At 38.7% G+C, this 23,726-nt stretch overlaps 2 protein-coding genes across 5 annotated transcripts in view; one reads left to right on the top strand and one right to left on the bottom strand.

Moving 5' to 3' along the window:
• The window catches only part of RARS2 (arginyl-tRNA synthetase 2, mitochondrial), a 59,380-nt gene extending 45,383 nt beyond the window's left edge, over positions 1-13,997 (top strand). For 3 of the 4 annotated variants that reach the window (XM_034991334.1, XM_034991332.1, XM_034991331.1), the window contains exons 9-20: positions 759-917; positions 2,130-2,236; positions 3,402-3,497; positions 6,951-7,011; positions 8,417-8,493; positions 8,981-9,105; positions 9,694-9,761; positions 9,847-9,956; positions 10,325-10,420; positions 11,792-11,866; positions 13,222-13,285; positions 13,762-13,997. In XM_034991334.1, the coding sequence (XP_034847225.1) occupies positions 759-917; positions 2,130-2,236; positions 3,402-3,497; positions 6,951-7,011; positions 8,417-8,493; positions 8,981-9,105; positions 9,694-9,761; positions 9,847-9,956; positions 10,325-10,420; positions 11,792-11,866; positions 13,222-13,285; positions 13,762-13,848 (1,125 nt within the window). In that variant the 3' untranslated portion in view covers positions 13,849-13,997. The remainder of the gene's footprint in view (positions 1-758; positions 918-2,129; positions 2,237-3,401; positions 3,498-6,950; positions 7,012-8,416; positions 8,494-8,980; positions 9,106-9,693; positions 9,762-9,846; positions 9,957-10,324; positions 10,421-11,791; positions 11,867-13,221; positions 13,286-13,761) is intronic. The other variant, XM_034991335.1, reaches the window with a different exon arrangement.
• Positions 13,998-15,439: 1,442 nt separating this feature from the next.
• Positions 15,440-23,726, bottom strand: SLC35A1 (solute carrier family 35 member A1). Its single transcript, XM_034991327.1, has 5 exons — positions 23,542-23,726; positions 21,531-21,597; positions 19,307-19,483; positions 18,515-18,649; positions 15,440-16,347 (listed from the first exon to the last, which is right to left on the bottom strand). Exons 1-5 carry the CDS (start codon positions 23,560-23,562, stop codon positions 16,220-16,222), a joined length of 528 nt encoding a protein of 175 aa, XP_034847218.1. The 5' UTR covers positions 23,563-23,726; the 3' UTR covers positions 15,440-16,219.

Here is a 23,726-nt window from a genome sequence, read left to right as displayed (position 1 = left end):
AACAGTTTTAAAAATCTTTCTTAGGGGCGCTTCGGTGGCTCAGTCGTTAAGCGTCTGCCTTCAGCTCAGGTCATGATCCCAGGGTCCTGGGACTGAGCCCCGCATCAGGCTCCCTGCTCCACGGGAAGCCTGCTTCTCCCTCTCCCACTCCCCCTGCTTGTGTTCCCTCTCCCGCCATGTCTCTCTCTGTCAAATAAATAAATAAAATCTTTAAAATAAATAAATAAATAAAAATCTTTCTTAAATCAACTGCCGGATCAGTCTTTGGCCTTGTCTTAGCCAGATTAAACCATTCTACTTTCTTTGACCTTTTCTCAGAGAAGTTGCAGCAATAATAATTTGCCTTTTTATTAAAAAAAAAAAAATGCTAGCTTAATCTAACCCAGGCATTCTTAACCTAAGAGTCTGTGAACTTGGAAGGGAAGAAAAAAATTACACATTTTATTTTCCCTAACCTCTATCAGAAATTTAGCATTTTCTTCCAGTACTTCATCACACTTTAAAAAAGTAATTGGATAACTATTTCAATGTATTATTTCCTTTATAAGCATATGTATTTTACTTTATGCATTTATTTTGAGAAGGGGTCTCTCGGGTTCAGTAAAGGCCTATGGCAAAAGAAAAAAAAAAAAGGTTACACTCTGATAAGGGTGGTTGGCTAATCTTTAAATGAAAATTCTCATGACTGTGTTTTGTTTTCTTCCATTGAAGGTAACAGTGACTAATGTACTTCATTTAATGTACTGTTGTGCTCTTAGGTTTATGTACAAGTTAATAAAGAAGCAGCAGATGATAAAAATATAGCAAAATCAGCACATGAGTTCTTCCAGCGATTGGAACTGGGTGACACGCAAGCCCTTGCACTGTGGCAGAAATTTCGGGACCTCAGCATAGAAGAATACATGCGGATTTACAAGGTGCCCACCTACTCTCCTGCTCTCCTGTGATGGGTGCAGCTCTTGACGATACTACCGAGTAGTGAAGTTGCTTCTTTTTTTTTTTTTTTTTTTAAGTAATCTCTACACCCAACGTGGGGCTTAAGCTCAAAACCCCAAGATCAAGAGTCCCGTGCTCTTCCGCTTCTTTTTTTTTAAATAGGCTCCACCCCCAACGTGGGGCTTGAACACACAACCCTGAGATCAAGAGCCATATGCTCTACTGACAGCCAGCCAGGCGCCACGTGAACGTCCTTCTGAAGCTCGTGTTTTAAAACTAGATTTGTCATTCAGTTGAAAATTAGGACTCAAATACTATTCTTTGGGCTGGAAGTTAGAGCTTCAAAAAAATCCTGTGAACTTCACAGGCAAATATCAGGTGGCATTCTGGTCTTTGTTTCAGTCTGGCTTCCCTTTTCTCTCTTCTGTTCATTCCGTCACTTTTTCTTAATCTTTTTTTTCCCCTTTCACTTCCTTAGGCTTGTATGTGATACATATAAATTTGTTCATTTAATAACCATTTTAGGGGGTGGGAAAAATACAACAGTGAATAAAGAAAATATAAGTCCTTCTGTCATGGACTTTACAGTCCAGCATGGAGGCAGAGAGCGAATTAACCAAATTAAAGACAATGGGAATTCAAGAAGAACATATACCGTCTGTTAGGGGGTAATGATGCTGTGGAGAAAAATGAAGCAGGGGAGGGGAGACGGAGTATGTTGTCTGTGGGTGGAATGAAAAGAGTTTTGTCAAAGAAATCCACGCAGCTGGAGTAAGGAAGCGGGACGAAAAGCAGAAGGAGAGGAGCTTGAAGAGGTTGTAGGGTGGGGCATGATGTGGGACATTGTCTCCAGGGCTGTCCAGTTCGGCTTCTTGCTGTGATAGACCTGTTCTGTGATGTGCTGTCCAGCATGGTCGCCACTAGCCTTGGGTGGCTGTTGAGCACTTGAAGCGTGAGTAGTGTTCCTAAGAGACTAAATTTTCAGTTTTATTTAATTTGAATAGCCACGTGGGCCAAGCAACTGCCGTATTGGACAACACAGTGCTATTGTGAGGACTTGACTGGTGTGGGAGGAGTTATTAGAAGGTTTGATGCAGAAGAGTGACTTGATATAATTCTTATTTTCCCCATCTGTGTGACAGACTGTAGAGTATCCTATCTTGTCTTGTAACTTTGTTTTTGAACCCTTTTAGCGTCTAGGAGTACACTTTGATGAATACTCCGGAGAATCATTTTATCGTGAAAAATCTCAAGAAGTCTTAAAGTTGCTGGACAGTAAAGGACTCCTGCAGAAAACAGTGTACGGTTGGGTTACTATTCTTTAGTGAAGTTATTTCTTCCTTGAAAAAATTGGTATTGGTGTCGTTTCTCAGGACAACAGAATGTGGTGTGCAGCCTTCCTGGCATTTTTTGTAGTGCTTTTTGCTGTTCAGAGTACTTTTCTACATATAGTATTCTGCCATGAGAAAATCCTGGTAAGGCTGGAAGAAATATCTGCTCTTCACAGTGCAGAAACTGAAGCACAGAAAGTACAAAAGACCGGCCTGCTGTCACACAAGCTGATAACGATAGAACTGGAAAAAGGAAAGAAACTCGCATCTTCTTACTCAGCCCTGCCTTTTTAAAAAACCGTATCCTGTTCAAAATGGATTTAAGGGGCCTTATGTAAATAAGTATAATACAAACTTTTGAAAGAATAAAATGAAGAAAACAGGAAGCAGGGGCAGAAAAACTAATACGGAATCAGGAATGATAATGGCATGTCGTATATTGGGATGCTGTTCCCTTACTTAAGCTAGATTTCTAATTTAGCTTTGAGCTTCCTGTCAGCCAAACAAAATAGTACCAGTCATAGGAGCCCAGGCATCTGTAATATAGAAGCAAACCAGTTGCTTAGAAGTGCCAGTTTTTATACTACCAAAGAGTACTTTCTCTCATCATCTTTATGAGGAAGACATGGAGAATGTGGTTCATAACATCCTCAGTAATGTCCCTAAGGCAAATTCTTAGATTGCCATATACAGATTCTAATTTTTGAAAGACAGGGAAGACAGTAACAAAATTCCATGGTTTATTACTCAAGAGTATTTTTTGGCATGTTAAAAATTAGCCCAATATTGAATGCTATAATTTGATTAGAAGAATATGATGTTTCATGGTTAAACTGCGGTTGAAATCTCATTTTTCAACTGTGAATGTTAAAGACTTACCTAAGTACCTTATCCAGAGCTACAGAGTTTAGAAAGACAGGATAACCAAATATCAATTACATCATACCTACCCACTCTTAATAGATTCATGGTTAGATTCCTTCGTGTTTTTCTTCGTTGTTGGTGGTACTGCTTACTGTTACTTATGTAATAAAAAGTAACTTCTGGTTTGCCAAAGATAATGTTATAGATACTGTCCTTTTAAAGGTCTTAATTTATTCTGTTTCTTCAGAGTTACCTTTTTTGTACTTGTAGAAAAGGAACAGCTATAGTGGATCTTTCTGGGAATGGTGACCCCTCCTTAATTTGTACTGTAATGCGAGGCGATGGCACTTCTCTCTATGCAACCAGGTTTGTATCCAGTATGAAGTTCAACATCAGAATGCATATGACTTCATGTTCTTTGTTGTAGGATCAGTGCTAAAACAATCATTTTATCCTCAAAGCTGTTACCCAGTCCTACTTTCTAAATCTCTTGCTATCATCACTTCAAAATGTATTTATTGGGTTTCTGTTTATTGCCAGTTATAGTTCCTGGAAAGTTTTGATATCATCAGAAAAGTGACTGAAAAAACTATTTACAATTAGTTAAACATTATAGGATTTCCACAGCTTATTGAATACATTGTTCTACAAACTGTAAAACTGAGGTACCACATAGTAACTATAAATACTTTCCAATTGTACATTGGCAGGAAATGTATACTAGAAGGTGGTCGTAGTGGCTCAGTGGTGTCCTCTCTCTGTCAAGACCATCTTACATGCACATAAGTATCAGTCCTCATTCTGACTGATAAAACTGGCCAAGGGAGAAGTAGGCCGTGTTGCCTTTTTTTTTAATCTTTCTCCATGACTGACCCCTATGGAAAGGAATGGTCTCTGTTAATCAGTAAGAACTGGATTTATCAAGCACACTTATATCTGGGACAAAGCCAATAGGAAGGAGAAGATAGGACCATAAAAAAGGCACACAAGCTGGGGCTGCCTTCGGCTCAGATCATGATCCCAGGGTCCTGGGATCGAGTCCCATAACTGGCTCCCTGCTCAGCAGGGAGCCTGCTTTTCCCTCTGTCTGCCACTCCCTCTGCTTGTGCGCGCTCTCTCTCTCTGGCAAATAAATAAAATCTTAAAAAAAAAAAAAAAAAGCACACAAGCCAACACGGCTATACTCAGGCTCTGTTGGCAAAAGGCTGTAGTGTCTTCCAGGCTGGAGTTTTATACTGGATCATAAACCCACTTTTATAGCATAGTTAAAGAAATGATATTTACTGTTCTTGTTAACTACCGTCATTTGTTCCAAACAGCTTTATATAACCACCTGATTCTCTTCCTGTGCCTTAGAAAATTGATGCCTACTTTCTCTACTTTTTGGCATTTCCCTTTATCAATTCCATACAATTGGAGTTAGGAAGTGAGAAGAACCTATGTATATAAGAAGTACATTTCCTTTTCTAGATTAAAAAATAATAGTAGAAAAATATTTTGTGCCAACCAATTATTGCTGGACAGATTACCTAAAGAAACCCTTGAGCAGTGGCTATTAAGAAATGTTTATACTCAGATCAGACACTCCACATCCTAATGATTACAGCTGTCCTGATGCAGTTATCTGTCTTGGGCTAACATTCATTAGGTCTAGATTTTTTTGTGTATTTACCTTAATACCTATACTTTGTCTTTTCTCTTTGGGAGAATAATTGTGTTTTTTGCCACTTATGTTTGATTTTTCACCTCTAACTTTAGTTTCTGCCTTTTCAGTGGGTTCCTTATAGAATACATCTATATATATGGATGTGAACGAAAGGAGTTGTTAGAACAGACAAAAGTGCAGGAGAACACTGACAAGAGCACAGGGTGAGGCTGGAGACCTAGAGTTTTGTTCTGAGACCACAACTACCACTTACCCTCCCTGGGCCGTGGGTCCCTACTTTGAAATAAGAGGCCTGAAGTAAATGACCTGACATTCCTTCCTGCTTTCAAATTCAGGTTCTACAAACTCAGCCTAGAGCTTTTTTTCTTTCTTTTTCTTTTTTTTTTTTAAAGATTTTATTTATTTATTTGACACAGAAAGAGACACAGCGAGAGAGGGAACACAAGCAGGGGGAGTGGGAGAAGGAGAAGCAGGCTTCCCACGAAGCAGGGAGCCTGATGCGGGGCTCGATCCCAGGACCCTGGGATCATGACCTGAGCCGAAGGCAGACGCTTAACAACTGAGCCACCCAGGTGCCCCTAGAGCTTTTTTTATATTCTCCTTTTTTATTTCATTGGACCAAAAGGCTTCTCTTTGTTTTGTCCTTGGCCCAAACCAAAAATCCAATAGGGGTGTATATTTGTGACTTCATCTGGGGGATAATCTATACTTGTGTTCACAACCTTTTTTTTTTTTATTTTTCATTGTAGCCCTGCTGTCAGGAACTTTTTTAGCCTATTTTTCCTACTTCCCCACCTCATGAAATTTTAATATCACAAATATCCTGTACATCTGTATGTATTGTATGCATGTATGTGCTTTATACATAAAGAGAGTAAGATTTGGGGGCACCTGGGTGGCACAGTCAGTTAAGCATCTGACTCTTGGTTTTGGCTCAGATCGTGATCTCAGGGTCATGAGATTGAGCCCTGCATTGGCTCCACACTCAGTGTGGAGTCTGCTTAAGACTCTCTCTCCCAATCTTTCTGCCCACCCACCTCCCGCTTGCATGCTCTCTCTCTCAAAATAAATAAATCTTTAAAAAAAAAAAAAAAGTGAGATTTTTGTTGTTCTTTAAGAGCCAGCTTTTGCCTCTGTTGCAAATGCATGCTCTATGTTATATTAGGATCACAAGATGGGGACTAAAGACATTTTGATGATCCCCAACATTTCAAAAGATCTAGGAACTTTTGAAATCTTCCCACGTCATATATTGTTAACCAAAGATAGCTTTAATTTTAAATTTCAGTATTTTCATAATTTCAACCTGAAATTTCATAGTTTATGGTTTGTTTTTCATTAATTCATACTGGATGCAAACTGAGTCTTTCGTACTTAATCAGAGAAAAAAGTTGAATTTTTGTCAAGGGATTTCATGGTCTTTTACAGTGCTTTAGAAGGTATTGCTTATGACTGATTGAAGACTTTGAAAGTCCTTGATGGTGCTAATAGAAGAGTAGCTAAAAGGGCGCCTGGGTGGCTCAGTCGCTGGGCGTCCGCCTTCGGCTCAGGTCATGATCTCGGGGTCCTGGGGTCGAGCCCCGCATCGGGCTCCCTGCTTGGCGGGAAGCCTGCTTCTCCCTCTCCCCCTCCCCCTGCTTGTGTTCCCTCTCTCACTGTGTCTCTCTCTGTCAAATAAATAAATAAAATCTTAAAAAAAAAAAAAAGAAAGAGTAGCTAAAAGATACCAGTGTAGCTGCCACATCGCCTGTGTTTTGAATATGTTCTTTAAGAAAAAAAAGAAAGTATACTGCAGAAAAGTGACACTTAGGTGATTCTTCCCAGTAGAGGCTTAATTAACAAATCATTAAGCATTTACCTACAGACACTTTGCCTAGAGCTATTTTAGTTAGTTACTACTACTTTTCCCAGAGTTTATTTTGTTTTTTTAAATCTTCCACAGTACTTTTATTATTATTGCTTTTCCCAAAGCTATTTTTATTACTATTACTTCATATCAAAGTATGGTGTTGGGATAATAGAATCATGGGTAGTGGGTATAATAGGACTTCTTAATTAGAAAAGCCTCATTACTCTTAAATAGGTAAAACAAATTTTTACCCAGATCTGCTTAGTAACTCTTAATCTATGGCCTTTTTTTTTTTTTTTTTCAGAGATCTTGCAGCTGCTATAGATCGAATGGACAAGTATAATTTTGATACAATGATTTATGTGGTAAGTAATCACAATAAAAAAAAAGGTTACGATCTCTACCTGATGAGAACCACAAAGATAGAAATTATATACCATGTTGAAAAACTATGGAAAACTAATTTTGTCAAAATATAAAAGGAATTCGGTTTTAAGTTTAAGGTGGAAACCACTATGTTAAAAGAAAAACAAAACTGAAAAGTGAAAACATTCACATTGCATCATAATTTTTAAAAAATTACCCAAATCGGGAAAATGGTTATGTAAAATGAGTATGTACAGGTTACCATAATGCACTTTTTAAAAAATAACTTTATTTTAAATATTTAAGACTCACAAGTTTTAAAATAGTACAGAGTTTCCATGGACCCTTCACTCAACCTTCTCCAAAGATAATATCTTACATAACCATAGTACTTTGTCTATACTAGGAAACTGACATTGGTAAAGACCTTAGTTAAATTCCACCAATTTGGGGGCACTTGGGTGGCTCAGTCAGTTAAGCATCTGACTCTTGATTCCCACTCAGGTCATGATCTCAAGGTCCTGAGATTGAGCCCCGCACCAGGCTCCGCCGCTTCTCTCCCACTTTCTCTCCCTCTGCCCCTCCTCCCGCTTGCACATACACACACTCTCTCTCTCTCTCCCTCACTAAAATAAATAAAATCTTCTAAAAAAAGAAATTCCACCAATTTTTACATTTACTTGTGTGTGGGCCTAGATATGTTGGAGGGGGCTTGTGAAATTGTATCACATGTAGATCACATAACCATCACAACATTCAGAATAGACAGCTGTTCCATCATGAAACAAACTCCCTTTTGGCAACCACTTAATAATTACCCTTTACCCCCTACCCTAACCCCTGGCAACCATTGCTCTGTTCTCCATCACGACAGTGTTGTCACTTTGAAAATGTTATATAAATGGAATCACAGTAGGTAATCTTTTGAGATTGGCTTTTTTCACTCAGCATAATGAATGCCTTTTGAGATCCACCCAAGCTGTGGTGTGCATCAGTAGTTTGTCCCTTTTATTGCTAAGGGTTATTCTGGTCTCTCCCCTTTCCTTCCTCTCCATGTGCAACTTCCCTTTCCCCTCAGAAAAGAAGTTGCCATTAAATATCTTATTAGAGCTGAGCTTTGTCCTTGGAGATAAAGGTCATGATAGCTGAAGGAGAAAGAATTTAAATAGAATACTCAGGAGATTAAAGTTCCTATTTCCTCTTGACTCAGTGGAGTGCTGCAGCTTTTACTTTCTTCTCACTCAGCTTAGACCTTCTACTGGCATCTTCTTTGTGTACTTATTTAAAATACATCAGTTGACAATGACTCTAGTGTGTCAAAACTCAAATATTTTGATTTATGCCCCACCTATTTTTGTAGGTTAACTTATCATTGTTATTTTAAATACATTTTTTTTTCCCAAGACAGATAAAGGGCAAAAAAAGCATTTTCAGCAGGTGTTCCAAATGCTGCAGATCATGGGATATGACTGGGCAGAAAGGTAATGTCTACGTGGTTCGTAACTGTCTGTTAAAGATCATTAAGGATTTGTTAGGTCAGCCAAGTCCCAAAATATACCAAGTTGTTAAAGGTCGTCATTCAGATTTCACTTATATATTTCAAGGTATCAGTGTAGAAGCAGGTTTGTTTTTTACATTGACTTATGTCCTGGTGATACTCATTTCTAACTTACAAACATTTAACAAATGTGTCTTTATTAGACATCTGCTCTCAGTGGCTTGATTTCCAAAATTCTTAATCCCTCCTTTTTTTTCCACAAAGGCAACTAGTAATTTAATCACATCGTAGTGATTATCTCTGTAAAATGAAGCTGTGTGTTTAACATCTCTTGTGGCATATAACAAATCACATCCTATTTCAGTTGATTAATTTTGAAAAGTCCCTCTAAGAGAGTTGAAGTTCAGACTACTCTGTGAAAGGGTATTATCGTATGCTTTGATCATCTGTTCTTTTCTCTTCCATTTCAGGTGCCAGCACGTGCCCTTTGGAGTGGTGCAGGGAATGAAGACTCGAAGAGGAAATGTAACTTTTCTGGAAGATGTTCTAAATGAGATTCGGTCGAGGATGCTACAGAACATGGCTTCTATTAAGAGTGAATTCACTTTACTGTTGTTACAGTCATAACTTATGTGCCACTTGGATGTTTTGCGGGACTTCTGTGCAGCGCGATTGATTTTGACCATCTCTCTCTTCATTTTCACTAACCTTGTCAAAAATAGCTCGCACTAATTAGAGGTGCCAGAGGTTTTAGACTTGCTGCTTGGTGTCATTCAGTTCAATAATCTGAATTGATACGACCCTAGGCCTCTTTTCATGGACAGCTTCAGCGTTGTCATTCCACTCTTGGAGTGGTTATGTGAAATTCCCATGTTACGTTATAGGAAACAGGTCACAAGTACTCATGGCTTTGTTTAACCTTGGAAAAGTAAGTACCAGTTTTAAGCTAATGTCTCATAAGGGATATTTATGAGAAAGGTGAATTTGTGTTTCTTTCCTTTTAATGTAGGCAAGGGAGTGTCTTTATCCAAGGTAAATTAGCCCAAATTAGGAAAGTAAATTGCCCACTGTGAACCTGTTTGTTCTTCTTACTGGCAGCATACATTTTTGGCAGATGTTATCAGAATCGCTGATTCTGTACGGTTTCATGTAAGTTAAAGATAGCTGCCTTTGTCTGTTCCAGCTACCAAAGAACTGGAGAACCCACAGCAGACTGCAGAGAGGGTCGGGCTCGCCGCACTCATTATTCAGGTCTGTTAAGACTGCCGCCTGTGAGACCCTTTTGTTTGGTACTAGAACAAACCCCGGTGCTAAAAACGTACTCTTGTCATTCTAGGACTTCAAAGGTTTACTCTTATCTGACTATCAGTTCAGCTGGGATCGTGTTTTCCAGAGTCGTGGGGACACAGGAGTCTTCCTGCAGTACACGCATGCCCGCCTCCACAGGTGAGGGGCGTCTGCTGGAAACGCCGAGCCCCTCTCTCCTTCCCAGCGTGGGCGGGGCTGGTGTGCTCTGAAGACCAAAGGTCCTGTTTGCTAGGCTTCTCCAGTATCTCATATCCAAAACCAGTTAGAAGGACAGTGGGCCACCTGTTAGGTTTGGTTTTTCAAATGTTTATTGAGCATCTCTGTAAGAAGTGCTTTTATGTACATTACCTTATTCAGGACTCAGAATAACGCTGCCAAAGAATATACTCCCCTTTTCAGAGGAAGAAACAGAGTTGGGAAAAATTGAGGCGTTGTGACAAACTTGCAATTATGTGTCGTTGGATGACTTGTTTAATCCCTTGTTGTTTTTAAACTTTTGATAACAGTTTGGAAGAGACTTTTGGATGTGGTTATCTAAATGATTTCAACACTGCTTGCTTACAAGATCCACAGTCTATTTCCATTCTCCAGCATCTTCTCAGGTATGGTTTTCTAGTCGTATTGAGTCTGCACCTGCGTAGTGAAATGACTGTTGATGGTTTGCTGACCACTGGAGTGAACAAGCCAGCAGCTGGCTCCTGCCACCAGACAGCACTTTCCCGAAGGTCTGGCCAGAAAGGGATTACCTGCCCTTTGAAGGCGGACAAAAGAGGACACAGTTAAGGTCAGTCCTTGGGACTTAAAAATATCACTGCTGCATCAGTACAGATGCCTGACGTCCTCTGGGTCTTGGTCTGAGAATGGAAACCTGGTAAAAGCATCAACTTTTCGTTTTGGAAAAGATCTTCTCCTCACCCTCTTTGGTAAGTGAAGGAGAACCGCTGTCTGTGTGCAGCTTCCGTGAAACCGTTAAGTCCTTCCTCTGCCTCATGGTTTCCATTCACAGTCTCCGACATCTCCTTGATGCCCTGACACTGGGCAAGGGACCACACCTTTGAGCTCTCACAAGCATTGGTGGCGAAGCCGGACCTGACAGGAGATAGTAGTCTCTGGAAAGGATGTGGGTAGTTAAGGCAGTTTTCTCCGATTGCCACACAGTGGTCAGTGGCTCTTTCCTGGGATCAGAGGAGTCCGTTTTCTCACATTTGACTAATTTGTCAGAAAAAATAAGCCAACCTGGTTTTCTTGGTATTGAAGGTAGACTCTGTTTGCTAGTTTCTAGATTATGGTCCTAAACATGGCTATAGGCTTTTTACATTCAGTTTAACAGCCTGAGTCCTTGTTCCGGGCTAGGCCTAAGGTATATCAAAATGATTTAGAGAGTACCTGCCATCAAGGAATTTGTAAGAAAGAAAAATGTGCCTTTACCTTAAAATGCACACAAGGTCTTTTTTCATATTCTACTCTTTTTTTTTTTTTTTTTTAAGGTTTTATTTATTTATTTGACAGAGAGACAGCGAGAGAGGGAACACAAGCAGGGGAAGTGGGAGAGGGAGAAGCAGGCTTCCCCCCAAGCAGGGAGCCCGATGTGGAGCTCGATCCCAGGACCCTGGGGTCATGACCTGAGCCGAAGGCAGACGCTTAACGACTGAGCCACCCAGGCGCCCCTCTACGCTTTTTTTTTAGAGAGAGCAAGAGCACGGTAGGGGCAGAGGGAGAAAGAGAGAGAAACTTAAACAGGCTCCACGCTGGGCAAGGAACCTGATGCAGGGCTCAGTCTCACGACCCCAGGATCACAACCTAAGCTGAAACCTCGAGAGTCAGATGCTCAACCGAATGAGCCACCCAGGCACCCCTATACCTTCTACTCGTAATGCTGTCCAGTCAACCTTACATCCAAGATCTTAACATCTTAGCTTAGTGTAATATGTGCAGTCTTCCCTCGCCAACCGTTCCTGTCATCTTTCTTTTAGGTTCGACGAGGTGCTTTGTAGATCATCTCAGGACCTTCAACCCAGGCACATTGTCAGTTACCTTCTAACTCTAAGGTACTTTATAACCTTGCTGTTTTCAGGTATTAAAGACATCAGAGACCAGATCTGACAAAGAACCTTTGTTTCTTCTAAAGTTTTCCTATAAACAAATCCCTTGGCCTAAAAAATGAGATGCCTTAAGTTATAGGAATTCTTGCTTCATCTTTGCAAATCAGCAATTAATGTTCATTTATTCATTCAGAGATATAAGGTGCAGTCACTGCAGTCTGGTGATAGGAAACAACAGCTTCATCACAGGTAGTTACATAACAGCACATACGTGCTCGGATAGAGTGGACATAGGAGACAGTGTTAGGGCACTCAGCCCGGCCTTGATGGATGAAAGAGGGCTTCTCGGAGGAGAGGAGTCGATATTAATCAGGAGAAGCAAGGTGGCAGAAAAAGAAGAAAAAGCCCAGAGCGGAGCAAGAACATGCTACATTAATAGAACTACAAGCATGGCCCTGGGAGGGGTGAAAAATGAGTGTGTCAAGGCCTTTTTGCATGTATTAAGGCATTTCAGCTTATTTTCAGGGCAGTGGAGTCCATAAAAAGACTAAACAGCGACACAGAAAAATCAGTCAGCTAGAGAGTAGAGGATGAATTGGAAGGCAAATCAGTTTAATAGGAATTTCAGAGTAGCTGTTTCAGAAACTCTGAATAGAAGTTGAGTATCTTCTAGAGCAACAACTGTATCTTTCCATAAATCTATTTAAGAAAGGAAATATTTGCTTTTAGTCATGATTTACTGAAATCAGATTTATTGGTACTGTTCTCTTGATTATCCTTTTTACCTGTCTTCCCCAGATTTAAATAAATGTTTTTCCTTTAAATTCTGAGTCATAGAGAAATAAAGAAGCCAGAAAGTCTAATTAAATGTCAGTTCATCATTGAAATCAATGTCAGAAGCATCATTTCTCTAGCATATTGTTCTATTTGCTGCTCTACTTAATCAGAAAAGATACTTTAGAGAAGAGTGGCCAGTGTGTGTGCGGTGGGCCGATAACTAGTCTTACCCCGCCTCCTCACCATACAGAGGGGGGATGTCCAGGTCATGTTATAGCTTTCATCCTAAAAGAAGCCTAAATGAGAAAAACTAATCTTCAGAAAGGAATCCCCTATCTTTGTGAAGCAGTGAAATCATAATCTTAAGAACTTGAGGTATTATGACCCAAATCTAAAGTTTTAGTTGAATGTGTTTTACTTTTCCTATTACAGAAAAGCAGTGAATTCAAGTCTCAGCTTCAGTGTCGCACACATCCTTTACTGGCTCTGGGCTTGGATAGCCTTAAGTTGAGGGAGTAAGATATCAAGCTTGTGTGTTACCACAGGAAATGACGACTGGTCTTCATTTCTTCTTCCCGTTTCAGTCACCTTGCTGCTATGGCACACAAGACACTGCTTATAAGAAACAGTCCTCCCGAAGTGGCTGGGGTACGTACGCTAAGTGTTTTCTGGGTAATCTCTGCATCCTCCGATTAATGTCACTGAGGCAGTCTTGTAAATGTTCCTAAAATAGCATCTTGTGGTTCGGCTACAGTAGTGTACTTACGGACTCAGGTGGTAATTCGAATTGGACTGTAACAGTGTTGATAGACTTTCCAACACTGGACTGTGAAACGCATCTTCCTACATCAAGTGTTCAGGTGAGGAGTTCCCCTCATCTGGAGCTATACTTCGGATATAATGATACCGTCACTCCCACTCCCCAGCTCTTGGGTAACAGTCATATTATAAGGAATGCTAGGAATCTGTCTTCCCTTGCCGACAGCAAACGCTGGGGCACTGAGATACTGTTCCTACTTTAAGTTAGAAGAAAGTTAGAATTACTTTTAAAAATGTTCTTTATTCACTTATAGTTAGCCTGTTGTTGAACTGAACATTTAATCATTCTTTGTTTTATTTCATAGGCCAGACTTCATCTTTTCAGAGCTGTGCGTTCTGTCCTAGCCAATGGAATGAAACTTCTTGGAATAACACCTGTATGTAGAATGTAATTTCTAATTAAAATAGCTTTCTAAATACCGAGTGAATTCTAGTTATCTATTCTTATATGCCTTGTTTAGAATTTAAACTGTTATTCTGTATCAGAATCTATGTTTTAGTAAGCCTAAGTGATTTCTCAACTTATTAAATCTTTATCTAAAAAAAAAATCACTTGAGTTCCCTGCTGGTCAGTAAGTACTTACTAAACAGAGTTTTATAAAACTAACCCAAATCTTCTAAAATTCACTGCAGTCTAATGGGGATAAAAGATTAGATTTTAAGCTCCAGCTTGAGGTTTTCACTGCATCATTCTTCCAGAAACTGTTCTTATAAGTGAGATTACCTCGTTTGCATCAGATAAAATTGATAAAAGCAGTTTCAATTTTCTTATAATAATGGCTAGTTCTGAATCAATTTAGGGAGACCAGAATTAAACCTTTTTGCCTATACAGCTGACAGCCACTCCCAGAGAACAAATGTCATGCTTATCTTCCATTGATCTGTACAGGTAACTCTTACTGCATGAACTTGGGAACTGAATAGATTGGAATAACAAGGAATTACTTGTACACATATTGTACTAGGATCTTTTTATAAAAATTAGTCCATTAGTTAAACCAGAATTTGAAATGGAGTTTCTCAAACCATTTCTTTCATGTACCTGCCTATTGGTCAAGGGTATTTTGTATGATTTGGTTAAGTGGGATGTGGTCTGTTCAGTCAGTACGGCTATCCTCATCTGCCAGTATTTCCATTCAGACTGCTATCATTTATCCTAAATGTTGCTACTAGAAGCCTTCTGAATATTACTGACAATCTACTTTTACGAATAGAGAAGCAAATTAGCATGAACCAAAGCTTCTCTAGTTGAATGAACATAGTTTTATATTGGCAAGTATGGTACACCTTCTTAGTCCTAGAGAAGACTCGTCCACGCAGTCTCAATTTTAAATGCGTTAGCTTCCAGAATACTAATTTTTACTTGAAGTATCATTTCCTTAGCACAAACTAGCCATGGAATAAAAATGTACAATTGGGACATGTTTTTCATGTCCTATATCCTTCTCTACTTGTCTGGAAAAATGTTCCCCTTCCCAGATCTGTGGTAGCCACCTCAGTATTTGAATCTTGAGTGAAATGACACGGGGACAGGGATGGTTAGAGCCCAGTCTTTCCAAAAGCAGCTCCCTGAAAAGATCGTACATTATCTCCTACAACCTAGAGCCCTACTGCCCTGATTGTAGTCCTTATAAACTCTGGTTTTTGCTGAAGGCTAGCCAAGAGAACCCTAAAATTCCAACATAGAAAAAATGAAAAATTTAATGTTTCGGGGTTTTTTACATTTTGCATTATCTTAACTTAATGGTTATAATCACAATACAAAAAGTGTTCATAGGGCGCCTGGGTGGCTCAGTTGGTTAAGCAACTGCCTTCGGCTCAGGTCATGATCCTGGAGTCCCTGGATCGAGTCCCGCATCGGGCTCCCTGCTCGGCAGGGAGTCTGCTTCTCCCTCTGACCCTCCTCCCTCTCATGCTCTCTGTCTCTCATTCTGTCTCAAATAAATAAATAAAATCTTTAAAAAAAAAAAAAGTGTTCATAGATTCCATATAAATAAATTTATTGCTGAATTTTCCCACTAACATTATAGAAAAATTTTTTAAAAACACTGAAATTTCACAAATTGACAGCCCAGTAGTTTTAAACATACTTTATAAAAAAAAGTACAAAAGTGACATTAGAAATATTTTTTGAAGAAAAGTAGATCTAACTGCAAAGAAACATGAATCCAGACAATGAATGGCACAAATACAGCACTTAGAGGAGTACTCATTCACCACCTAGAGGTCATTGTCTGCATTATGAAATAGATTCAGTTTGAGAAGTTACACATTCAGTTTGTTTCTGAACTAGCCTATCTTGGTTTTGCCTGTCTTTTGTAAGAAAAGAGCTAAGTCTTTGCTGCTGGGATGAAAATACTGTACACGAATTGGAGAACAAGGAGGGGTCGTCCTTCTCCCCTGGTACCTGAACAAGAAAACAGTTTGTACAGAAATGGCTTTGGCACTTTAACCCTTAACCTTGTCCCAAACCTTGTTACTTGAATATTGCATCCTCACATGATTTTTTTTTTTTTAACACACCTCCCCATACTTTTTATATACATTATATGTACAATAATAAAATTCTTTCATTCTAAAACAAAACAGGTTGACCCAAAACAGGCCACATTAAATCTTTGTAGCAACTCACTCAGATAGTTTTCTTCTTAATTCTTATGACACAGTTAACATTGTTTTTTGTTTAAGCTACCTTCTGGGATTGACTTAAGGCTCTAGTTTAATGCAGTTTAGTCTTGGTAGGAATCGCTTTTGAGGCTGAAATCACACACCACCGACTCTCTCTTTTGAAGCTATTTCTCCCTGTTGGATGGATGTAGTGTCTTGTCTGGGTAATCCATAGAGATATATAGAAACACATACAAGAAGAGTGCCCAGAGCAAAGGTGAGTGCTGAAAAGAAAAGAAAAAAAAGCTTAATATGTATTTGTGTCCTTAAAAACTATAACAATAATCAATTTTAAATTTTGAAATCTTTCAATTACAGGTTTTATACCATTTGACCATATGAAAAATAAATCTTAAGTGTTCTATTTTTATGATGGTAAGGTTTAGAGAGAGAATCAATTCTAGATCCCCATCCCTCAAACCATCCCCCCACCCCCTGCCAAAAAAAGTACAATCAATCAAGGGACTGACTACATGCTTTTCAAGAACACAAGTACGGTCTTTGTCAGTGGTCCAGGACAGGCATACAAACTTCCCTATATGCTAATTTAAAGAAAAGCAGTGGAATGTGGCTTTTCCATGGTACTAAAAACCTGTAGAAGTTCAGAATAAAAGGTAGTTGAGCAAAATTCCAAGTTAGATGACCAATGACTCAAACCAGTGAAGATTTCTGAGTAAGAGATAAGGTGGTGATTTACTGAATATAATTCCATTTTCTGTTAGGTTTATTTAAAAATCTTAATCCTGAAAATTAGGACATAAGCAATTACAGCTTGTCCAAACTTGACAAGTAGGCATTTTATACATAATCACTTATGTCAAAATCTGTGTCAAAACTGTATAGTCTGTTTAAAACAGAACCGTATTCTATATTCTATAGGGAGTACATCACAATCTCATTAGCTTTAAAAAAAAAAAAAAAAACAGAGCAATGACATCAAGCTGTGATTCTAGTTCACTCTAACTAGAGAAGACTAGCTTTGCCTTCAAAAAAAGGGAGTAAGTTAAATCTAAATAGAAACCTGGAAGATTGCTAAGATGTTCTAATTAATTTCCTTGACCATCAGTAAGAACACTGACCAAAAGCATTTTTTTATGTTCCCAAGTATTCCTTAGGGACAGCCATAAGGATTTGTTGAGCTAAGGAAGGATCAGAACTACAATTGAAAGTTCACCCAAATCAGCTAAGAAATATATCTAAGAGAGGACCTATAAATACTGATGCTGAAATGGTAAGTGGTTGGCCTCATACAGAATACTTACTGTGTGCCAGGCACTATTCTAAGCACTTCACCTGAAACAACCCTAGCAGATGGGTGATCCTGTCAGTCCCATTTTACAGATGAAGAAACTAAGACACAGGTTAAGTAACTTCCCCAAGGCTGCACAACTAATAAATAGTACAGGCAGGATTTAAACCATACTATGAAATGGTTTTTTAAGATTACAGGCTTGGCATTTCTCTCCAAGAGTAAATTTTAAAATCAAACATAGGTCTCTTAATGTCGATATTTAACAGACTGAGGTATAACTGGTCAGTAAAGAAAATGATTATTATAGCACCCTGAAATGTTAAGTCGACATCACTGCTTAAATAAACCTAATGCTGGGTGTGGGCTAGGGGAATATATATTAGAAGAACTAGCATAGTGAGGGTGCCAGAATGCCAGGAACGGTACTGAAATTTGTATTAGTTACGTATTAAATGAAACAAAGATATCTTTAATTTAGATTTGGATTTTGCTTCAAAACCAATTAATACCCAAGTCCAAAAGTTAGGAAGGTACAAACTCAGGGGGAAATTAAAATTTTCTGTTCTTGGGGCACGAGTGGCTCAGCTGTTAAGCATCTGCTTTCAGCTTAGGTCATGATCCCAGGGTCCTGGGATGGAGCCCCACATCGGGCTCCCAGCTCAGCGGGAAGCCTGCTTCCCCTTCTCACACTCCCCCTGCCTGTGTTCCCTCTCTTGCTATCAAATAAATAAAATCTTTAAAAAAAATTTTTTTTCTATTCTTTCCTCATCATAGAAAGCCTTGTTTAGGGAATGATTGTTTTCAGCAGTGCAATTACAGTAAAGTCCTTGTATTCATTTCCCTGCATACCTAATGACACTATATTCAAGTTGTTTTGTATCTCAAACCTGGGGACTACAAAAGAGCTCCTCAGTAGCCCTCTCATTTTCAGTAGAACCAGCGCCCCCCCAGCATAAGCTCTAGGACCACTGCAATCACCTCAGTACTGCTGACCCACATCCCATACAACTAGAAACTAACAAAACAAGGAATTTAGGTAAACACTATGACTAACTGCCATATTTAAGAATAGATGAAATGAATCAACAAGTGGGAAGCTCTTCTATGTTAAAAACTTGAAAATACAGACGAAGACATACTTATCTGTAACCCAAACAGCATCACTGAAGCGATGGTAGAAAGGACAATGGCGGCTGCCGCAGAAAAGCCCTTCATGATGTTGTCTGTGTACTTGACCACAACGGAAGTGTAGAGGCCTCCAACACTTGCAAGAACTTGTATACACAAAGAAATAAAATCTTAACACGCAAATAATGAAACATTCTATGATGGTGAGTCAATTTTCACCCCCAGAGATGCCATACTAATTTACCTAGGAAAATGCTATCTTCCTTACAAGTAGCCATCTGAGAGAGTTTATACTAAAATCGAGTAATAGTTACTATAAAACAACATTGTTTTTCACATGCCCAGAGGGCTATGTGGTCTACTACTAAATTGTACACATTTAATGCTAACACATCAGATATTTTTGATTGTGAAGGCAAAACTGCTTTGGGATAGCTATGCCACAAAAGTCAGTCAATAAAACCAAAATTACAGGGGCGCCTGGGTGGCTCAGTTGGTTAAGCGACTGCCTTCGGCTCAGGTCATGATCCCGGAGTCCCTGGATCGAGTCCCGCATCAGGCTCCCTGCTCGGCAGGGAGTCTGCTTCTCCCTCTGACCCTCCCCCCTCTCATGCTCTATCTCATTCTCTCTCTCAAATAAATAAATAAAATCTTTAAAAAAAAAAAAAAACAACACCAAAATTACATTTTCAAACTGGTGTTCACAGTATCAAAGGAACAATTTCAAAATGCTATAAAGGCTTAAAACAGACAACTTTTTTAAAAAAAGGACTACCCAGAACTTCTAATTCCTGGATACTTACAAATGACAAACCAGACATAGTATGTGTAACCATAGAAAAATCCTTTTTCATTAATTTCCGCTCCATCTGACAAGTAGACGCCAACTAATGTCACAACGATCCCTGAGAGATACATCTGAATGTTTCTCACCCAAAGGGAAGTGTCTGAACTCTTTAAAACTTTTTCAAAATACACTCCTGAAAAAAAAATTAGGTATGCCAATATAAAAGATAGTATTAAAAATTAAAATGCCTTTCATTTAGAACAATAACAATAACAGAGGTATGATAAAGTATATGATTCAGGGAACAAACACATTTTACATCAAATACACATTTATTTTGTTGGTTGTGACACGTGGCATATAAAATCTTACCAACGTGTATTTTTTATAGAACATATAAAATTAATAACTAAGAGGGAACTTTCCAACCCACATTTAACAGGAGACTCGTAAATTATTGTTAAGAACAGTTTCTGCCTTTATTATAGCAGTAAGCTAGATCACAGAAGCTCTCTGTTAATGCCAATAATAGACTTGCTTTGGTCAGCTGGAAAACTATACTATTAGAGTCAATTTTCTTAATCATATCCCTGTAATATCTGTGTAGTAATGAAAACTCCCAGCTCTGCAAAATAACCTACATAATCACCACTTGAGATTTTTTCAGAGTAACACAACCAAAATAAAATTTAAATAGAACTTGCTGAGTGAATCCATTTTTCTTTAAAGTAGGGTTCCACAAGCCAAGTTCATACATGATGTCAGAAGGACCATAAACTCTCTCACTAAGTAATACATTTTGTGTATACATTCATTTTCTTGGGGTCCAGTTTTTTTTTTTTTTTTTTTTTTTTTTTTTTTTCAGATAGAGCAAATGACTCCTCACCATATATATCCAAAATCACATACCACTGCTGAAGTTTTATACTTAAAATGAATACATCTATACAAGGACACCAAAGATTTTCATTATAACTAGAATTTATACAGACTTAGAAACTGCCATTCAAATACTAATCAACTAAAAATTCTAATGAAAAACAAGACTGTTTTTGGTGAATGTGTGTTAGAAAAAGCCAGAGAATGGGAACATATGGCTATTCCTATTCCCATTTTTTAATATTCTGTCTGGGAAAACTACTTAACTATTAGGTGCTCAATTACTCCAAGCATAAAGGGATATTAAACCACCCACTGTTTCTTAAATTGTGTATTGAGAGGTTGAACTAAATAGAATGTTGGACACAAACATTTAATTATTCAAAATGGTGCTAAAAGTCTAGTAGCATATTATTTTTTGGGTAACTCAGTTTTTGTTTTCTAATTTGCAGGTTCCTAGAATAAAAATTTAGCATGATGCTATCATTAAGTATATTCCTAAATTTAGATTTTTTCCCCTTATCAAACATCTTTTTTTTACAAGCAATACTTCACTTCCATCTCCAGCCTACTTTCCTAGTCAGAAGAATCCTAACTCTTGAAATAGCACAAATAAAGATAAATAATAAAAACACGCTATAACTAATATACTCTTTATTAAAAAGAACTTTTAAGGTTCTTCTCTGTTGGAACTATTTCTAAAACACGTTGCCCTTAACATTCATACCTTGTCTCGATTAAGTAGAGGATTTCTTATCCCTACACATAGGACTCTAGACGTCCATGTTTATTTGATGTTAGTGACTTTGGTTCTCTTCCCTTCCTTTTTTGGCTGTTACTTCTATGTGTTAACTTTTCTGAGGCGCTCTCCACCCCACCACCCCTTTTCTCCCTACTCCGTAATTCCTAGTCTGTTAAAACAGAGGAAGAACTTGAGGTTAACAGGGAAAAACAGATACTGAGCTGGTAACTTACACGCTAAAGCAGCAGAAACTTGCCTGAAGAAAGTGCCATTTCCAGGAAAATGGGAAGAGGTACTTAGGCTTTCTAACTGCTAACTTCCTCCATTTTCAGAGCCCTCTGTTCATTTACTTTTGGGCTCCTAGCTGGACTGCGGATGGCAAGCATGACGGACACATGTTCTCATGTGGCTGCAAGTATAAGTAAGGCCTGAGATCTGAACTGAAATACAGCCGTCCGTACGGTTACGGAGAACCAGCTGGCACGATACTCTTAAGTAGGAGAGTAAGTCTCACTGGGAATAAAACTGTTATGATGAAATAAGGTAAACTAGATCCCTATTTAGAGTTTAGTATTTTTTAAAAAGTTTAACAGAATAAAATGATTCATTTATGATTTACCTGCAAATCCTGAGCACAATACAGCAATAGCTACGGCGCCAAACCCTAACAAGGGATTCTGTTCCACCTGCAACAGTAATGTTTTGAAAATTATTAGTGACTAACAAATAGAATTCATCCAAGAGAGCAAACAAATGACTACAAAAGTCTGTTATGGTTTTCTTAAAAGGCTGTGCCACATCAGACACAGCTATCCTATAGAATAAGATAGAAACGAAAGGCCGTCCCAGAGATTAACCAAAGCACTTACGTTACAAGATGTGTCCCTCAAACTGCAGCCATGGTGAATGCTGACCAGAACGTGTGCCTATTTCCTAACAACAATGGGCCCCCTAGCACAGCATTTTGCATAGTCAGCCTGCCTCTTAATTTTAACTTCTGCCACCACCCAAACTCAGGGACCTGATAGCATCAACCACAGAAATGGGAACAGTTTAACTCATTTATTCCCTAACACCTGCAGGATGAAGTAATGACTTTTAAGCTTTCCTGCTTTACTGAATTTTTATCAAATAATAATACCTTACTTGCTGTGTACTAGATATACTTCTTATATACTAAATGAATAAAAATGAAGATGATACACAGCTCTGGTTCTTCAGTAGTTCGTGGGTAGGACAGATTGACAGGTGTATATAATCATAATTCTGTGCTAAAAGATGCATGTATATGTGCCCTAACCTAGTGTTTCAACTTTATTTCCTCTTTCTTCCCTAAACTAATCCTCAAGGAGCTTTCCTCAGTCTTTCCTCAGAGATAAATACTATCTCAATAGTAACACTGAAACTAAAGAGTTGAGACACATGAGTATATTATGACAAGAACATACCTTATTCAAAATAAAGGAGAGTACTGCTTTATGTTAAATGAGAAAGCTTGGTATAAGTGATTGCAGCTGTTATTGCTACTATTGATTACTAGCAAAATGCTAGAGCAGGTGACTTAACTTAAAAAGTTTAATGGGGTGCCTGGGTGGCTCAGTCAGTTAAGCGTCCGACTCTTGATTTTGGCTCAGATCATGATCTCAGGGTGGTGAGTTGGAGCCCCCAGGGTGGTAAGATCGCAGCTCCATGCCCAGCATGGAGCCTGCTTAAGATTCTTACCCTCTGCACCCCCCTACTGCACGCCTGCACTCTCTATAAAAAAAAAAAAAAAAGGTTTAATGGTCATCACTGGAACACAATATGGCTTCCCTAAGAATGAGACATACCAAATTTCCTTATGAAGGGATTCCTGGTTAGCATAAGTGATGAGGGGATTCCATAAAGACAGTGTTTTGCAAGAAATTTGATAGGTTTGCATAATATTTTTGTGAACAAGACTAATGTAGTGAGAATAGCAGGACAATTCTATTCATTGCTGAGTAAATTCTCATACAGCAAAGTGCTAATAAAATCAAGCTAGACCAACAACCAATACCAGCTTACCAGGTGTATGAATGAGCTCCCTTAGAAAATCCACCAAGCTCACTCAGGTCTTAGTTGACTGCAGCCCTAGCCAATATCTTGATTGCAACCTTTAAGAGACCTCAAGCCAGAACAGCCTAACTAAGGCACCCTCAAATTCCTGGCAGATCCATAAAAACTATGAGAGAGAAGGTTTATTAAGCAAGAGGGGAAAAAGTCCAGCTAAAGAGAGATCTAGAAGTATAGCCACAGCACTCTCGTCCTGTCCTGTCTAAATTTTCAGTGAAGACCCAAAGACATATTTGTCGAATCTGTAAAACACATAACACCCAAAAGCCAAATAATGAATAATAAGGTCTGGAAAGACCTCAAAGGCCTGAACAATGAACCAAAGCTAACAAGATACACTTAATAAATAAAAAACATCCTGCATCTTGGTTTAGAAGAAGCCCACTGCACATAACACATTAGCAATAAACTATATGTGTGTGAAACAACTTTGTACATAATCAGTTATAGAATGGCTATCCTCCCCACCAAAACGTACAGGCTATTTTAACAAGTCTCTAGTATTCAGAACAAAGGAGGTAATTCACAAATTATACCTCACACTGCTCAGTCAACATCTAGAGATAGTGGGAAGTTTTAAGACTCCTGAGGAACAAGAATCAATGAATGCACCTAGAAGAAAAATACAAGGAAGTATTGGGGCAAGCCAAGGATGAAGAAATCTTTAGAAACTATATTATAGAAAAAAACAGGGGCACCTGGGTGGCTCAGTCGGTTAAGC

The sequence above is a fragment of the Mirounga leonina genome, unplaced genomic scaffold (genome assembly GCF_011800145.1).
Source record: "Mirounga leonina isolate KUSES-001 unplaced genomic scaffold, KU_Mleo_1.0 Mir_53, whole genome shotgun sequence".
NCBI classification, from domain to species: Eukaryota; Metazoa; Chordata; class Mammalia; order Carnivora; family Phocidae; genus Mirounga; species Mirounga leonina.
Note: the sequence above shows the minus strand (reverse complement) of the source record. Positions and strands in the feature narration are given on the sequence as shown.